The 5,558-nt window shown below is 44.1% G+C and overlaps 1 protein-coding gene across 1 annotated transcript; it reads left to right on the plus strand.

Annotated features, from left to right (window-relative positions):
* The first annotated feature begins 4,278 nt into the window (after positions 1-4,278).
* Positions 4,279-4,962, plus strand: LOC119382116 (uncharacterized protein K02A2.6-like). Its single transcript, XM_037649848.1, has one exon. It carries the CDS (start codon positions 4,279-4,281, stop codon positions 4,960-4,962), a length of 684 nt encoding a protein of 227 aa, XP_037505776.1.
* The last annotated feature ends 596 nt before the right edge of the window (positions 4,963-5,558 follow it).

The raw sequence follows: 5,558 nt of genomic DNA on the forward strand, positions 1-5,558 counted from the left end.
CGTTTGCGCTACCCGAACCCTCATGCTTGGTGCCTGCGCCTGCCCCTGTCGATCCAGTGGAACTGAGGCGCTCCACCCGTACGCGACGTGCAGTGCGCCGTTATGGGTTCGATGACTTGTGCGGTGGGATGTGATAAAAGTGACGTCGTGCGGTGACGTACCGGCGGAGCATTGCGGCATGTGCCGTTTGTATTGGCCACTACAAGTGCAGATAAGGGCACCGTGCATCTATATAAGCTCGTTACAGTAGAAATAAACCTTCTTCGTGTTGGCTTGTCTACTGTGCGGACGTCAATCACTACAAAAGTTAAGCATGACAATGAAAAAGTTCGGCAGATTCCACGCAATGTGGGAATCGAGTCAGCGAGTATCAGCCTGAGCGGCATTTTTTGCTTTGAGCGAAGTCTTACAAGGTGGATTGACGTCTTTGTGTAAATTGAAAAATAAATCTGGAGTCTCCCACTACAGATCTTCATAACAATATCTCTGTGCCGGCACTTCAGAGACTAAAGTTATATTAAATCCTTTAATTTGGAAGTCGATCTCTCTCTCTCTCTCTCTCTATGTATATATATATATATATATATATATATATATATATATATATATATATATATATATATATATATATATATATATATATATAGGTGAATTTTCGACCATCTCCGATCATGTTGAAAAAAATTGTGCTCGTATATGTGAATGTCAGAAGTAGTGATTGTGGCGTTATTTGTTGGGGAAAATATTCTGTTGCCTAAGGGGCGCTTCGAACTTTGGGCATGGAAGTGAAACTGTGCCCCGCTAAATAATTGATATAGAATTACTGGTTTGAGTCATTACTACGAAACAATTATTAACACGAAACTGCTTTATGCCGGGGTCCATCTCGGCTCCACTGACGTATTTGCGTCACGGATATGACGTTGTAAAATATAGACTAACAGATGGCAAAGGAAAAAAAAAACACTAGAAGAAAAAACTTCCGTGGCCGGGAGTCCAACCTGCGATCCCTCGCTCCGCAGCGCGAAACCACTCGGCCACAGTGCGTTCGTTCATCAGCTTACTAACGGCAAGCTATTAATATACACCATTTACCGTTGGCGGTACTCAGAGCTCGGTGGCTTCAGCGTGTTCTTGTTATCACTTGCGAGATGGCGCAAAGTGCGCGGAGGGAGCGCTTTAAAGCTCGTCGCCCCGCGCGTTGCGATGCGAGCGCGCCTCTACAGGGGGTGTCTCTCGTGCGCGCGCGATTACCTCGTGATGGGGGCGGTTTGTAGGTCTTGTGCTTTCATGGTAAGTTTCCGTTGGCGTTACAGAGAGCGCTAAGGTCACTTCGCTCGCTGTAGCGGCCACGTTTCCGAAATGAGCGCACTGCTCACACACAAAGAAGTAACAATTGTGACAATTCGCGCTTGTCCTGTGTATGTTGTTTTCGTGCGTCATTTCTGGTTTAGAGCGCGCTGCAAGTTTCGAACTGCTTGCCGTTCTGCGCGTGACATTGCAATTTGGTGCTATAGTATTCATTCCTCCGCCCTTATACACAATATGCACAATGCATAATCGGCGCTTAACTACCCTTGTGAAGACACTTTTCACTTTCAGGTTGCCCCGCCAGGGTGGTCTAGTGGTTATGGCGCTCGACTGCTGACCCGAAGGTCGCGGAATCGAATCCCGGCCGCGGCGGCTGCATTTTCGATGGAGGCGAAAATATTTGAGGCCCGTGTACTTAAATTTAGGTGCACGTTAAAGAACTCCAGGTGGTCGAAATTGCCGGAGCCCTCCACTACGGCGTCCCTCATAATCATGTCGTGGTTTTGGGACGTTAAACCCAAGATATCATTATTCACTTTCGTGTATTACCGATTCCTATGAAAGGAGGATCAGCCATGTTTTTTTCCTAATCTCAAGGTGCTGATCTTTCGCGACTATCATTATTTATTCATTTTTGTTTTAACTTTCATTACTTTTGGCCTTGACGAAAAATCGCGATATGCTTCGTGTTTGCCGTATTTTACAAAAAGCACAGATTTTTCCGTAAGTAATACATTCATATTTTGGGCTTTGTAGATTCCTATAATAACTGATAAACATACTGAGGGGTGGAAAGAAGCTAATCATTGGCACAATATTGTGACAAAGTTGGGAAAAGGAGAATTTTGACCCATATTGCGGCTTCATTTTCGCAGGGTAGCGTTCCAAGTAAAAATATGACTTATGCATCGTGATGTAGTATGCTTTTGGTATGACATACAGGAAGTTTGCAAAGAGTAGTTTTTGCTTTAAGCGAGAAAAAGAAATTTCCAACTGAACAACTATAAGATAGTACAAAGTTTACCTTTCCCTCGCCTTCACTGCATAGCACGTCAGCGCAGGATTTCAGCGGAGGCCTTTTTGCAGTGAATAGAGCAAGTCATACAACTGCTTGCCACTTATTTTAGTAATACTGCTGTATACAACGTCAAAAATGGCAGCAGTGCTAAAATTAGGGAACGCGGTCCCTCGGACCATCAAAGGGCAGCTAATATTCAACCGTTTCATAGCCGAAGGGGCAGAATTATAATGTAGTCAATGCAGGGTCGTAGCGAGAATTTTTTTCGGGGGGAGGGGAGGGGGCACCTCCTTGATCTGAAATGGGGGTCGGGCAGGCAGTTGAGATCGAGTGTCATGTTGCGCCCTCTATGCCATGGCAAAAAAAATTTCGGGGGGGCGGGGCACAGGCCCGGTGTGCCCCCCCCCTCCCCCCACCCGGCTACGCCACTGAGTCAATGGCCTGCGAGGCTGTCCTAGGGCGTCATGTTTGGCTTCTGATAATTGAGATACGTGGTCTTACGTAATTATTAATGGCATAACTAAGCTATACTTTGTTCAAGTTGTTTTTATGTTTCAGGTATAGGCCACGCGTTGGCGTACCTGAAACAGCTTTGAAGGGACCGACAACTGACCAGAACATGAAATGAGATGACTCCACTCATGGAAAGATTGTCCGTCGTATTGACTCAAACCAACCCTGTTTTTTTCCTGAGATATAGATTTATATTTTTATTTCTTAAATGAAAGTCGCGAAAAATGACCTGTGGCGCCTCTGGCGGCAAAAACATGAACGATCCGTTGAATCCGGCCACGTGACCGTTGATTGCTTTACGCGGTCGACGATTTTTTTGTTAGTATTGAAATATTGTTCGTTTCTTTATATTAAAAGGCATTACTCCATAAAAATGTACATATAATCATATTCATATTTATTTCAGACAAAGACAAATAATGTGTACATTTGTCCTGTCTAAGAGGGGTGATAAAAAGGCACGAGTGCCTGACTGCGTGTCACGCCCCTTTCTAGACACAACTCAAACATCAGTGGCACTTAGATAAGCAAAAATACATGCACAAGATTACACATACTATACATATTTTGGCAAGACATACACAGGATTTTCTACATGCATGCGTTGTTCTATATACATAAAACAGAAAGATTTTCTATATACATATACAGTAAAGACAGCAGCAAGGTAAAAAAAAATTATTCTTGTATTGAAAGTAGGTATGCAGTGAACTTTTTTTGAAGCATTTCATGTGCATCGTTTCTTCTACCAAGTTTATCACGGTAGGATGATTTAAGAAGTGTGCTATAATGTAAGATTGTTTTTGCATACCATAGTTAGTTCGTGTAAAACCTTGGTCAAACATAGTTTTTCTTGTTTCGTAAGTGTGTCCCTTCCCCAGAAATTATCGATAAAAACTATCCTGGTATAATTTTATTTTCTGAAATACTGCAATGCCTAGCTTCTTTTCCAGTATGTGTTGCATTGTTAATATAGTATTCGCTTTAAAAAGTGGAGCAGAGTGAGTTACATATGGCACGTTTTGGATAACTCGTAAAATACGTTTTTGTAAAACATACAGCTTTTTAAGATTTGTTTTTGTTGTTTTTCCCCACACAAGGAGGCAGTATTGTAAATGGGAATCAATTAGTGCGTAATATAGCTGGAGTTTTAACCACCGTGGCAAAAGTTGCTTTGCTCTACTTATAATACCCATCGAACGTGAGATGCGTCTTGTGAGGTTATCGACATGAGGAGACCAGCTGAGATTTTCTTCGAAAAGAACACCGAGAAATTTATGTAGTCTTACACGCTCGATCATCTCGCCACGGAATTTCAAATGTACGTCATTCCTGATAGACTTATCTGGAGCGAAAAATTATATATTTAGTTTTCTTGGTTGCAACGCCAGCGGTCGACGGTTGCTGGCGTTGCAACCGTCGAGATCTTGAGAACAATGTTTGCCCAGTTTGGAATACCACGTACGGTGGTGTCAGATAATGGGACGCCTTTCACGGGCTTCGAATTCCGTCAGTTCATGGAGCGCAATGGCATTGTACATATCAGAACATCTCCGCATCACCCACAGAGCAATGGGCTGGCTGAGCGCGCTGTGCGGACTGTTAAGGACGGATTAAAGAAGATTGGAAACGCCGAGTTGACGACCTCCCTTGCCCGCGTGCTTTGTAACTATAGGAATACTCCTCAACAGTCCGGACTGTCACCTTCGGAAAGGCTTTTGGGCTACCGGTTGCGCACAAGGCTGGACTTGTCTTTTCCTACCAGGAACCACCACAGTGTCTCGACCAAGCCGACGGAAGACACCGACTGGAATTTCGCCCCCGGTCAATCCGTCTATGTGCGAAACTATGGAACGGGCGACAAATGGACGCCGGGAAGGGTCAGGGCCACGACCGGTGCTCGACTTTTGGAAGTGGAGACTGAGGCAGGGATTGTCCGTCGACATATGGACCAAGTACGAAGGTGCGACAAAGGATTGTTTTTGGAGAGCAAGGACACTCGGGAATCGGCGCTACCTGACAACAAAGCGACGGCCGAAGACGCCAAGGACGCGTCTGCAGAAGCACTACTACGACGGTCAACGAGAACAAAAACACCGGTGGACCGTTATGGTTACTAAGGCGGAAGAAGTGTTGCAACGCCAGCGTTTGCCGAAGTGGACGCAAGACAGAACTTGCATGCTTCTTCTCTCTTGCCTTGTTCCCCCTTTGCCCCCTTCCCCTCCTTTCATGATATAAGTTAGAAGCGCACAATAAACGCTTGTCTTCTGCCTGGTGACACCGACTTGTTCATGTCTCCGGCGGCGTCTCTGCTGCCAACGTAACAGTATTTAGTTCTAGTTTATTTACAATGAGCCACTCGGAGAAATTATTGAGCCATTTACTAGCCTTGAACTGAAGAATATGTAGATTCTCTCCTGAAAAAATACATTCGTGTCATCGGCGTCAAACATTATGTCTGGCGTGAGCGAAATATTCCCTATATTATTTATATACCAGAAAAGAAGTGGTCCAAGAATGGAACACTGATGAACACCGTATTTAATTTCCCCCAAAACTGATTTTGAATGATTGGTGTCTGTGTACTGGTAGCGGTTTGTTAAATAACTACGTATAAGGTCAAGAGCAAGTCCCCTAACACCATATTCGCCTAACTTTTTAAATAAGATATCATGCTTAATAGAGTCAAATCGCTTTTAAAAATCAAGAAATATCC

Source organism: Rhipicephalus sanguineus, chromosome 2, assembly GCF_013339695.2.
Source record: "Rhipicephalus sanguineus isolate Rsan-2018 chromosome 2, BIME_Rsan_1.4, whole genome shotgun sequence".
Classification (NCBI taxonomy): Eukaryota; Metazoa; Arthropoda; class Arachnida; order Ixodida; family Ixodidae; genus Rhipicephalus; species Rhipicephalus sanguineus.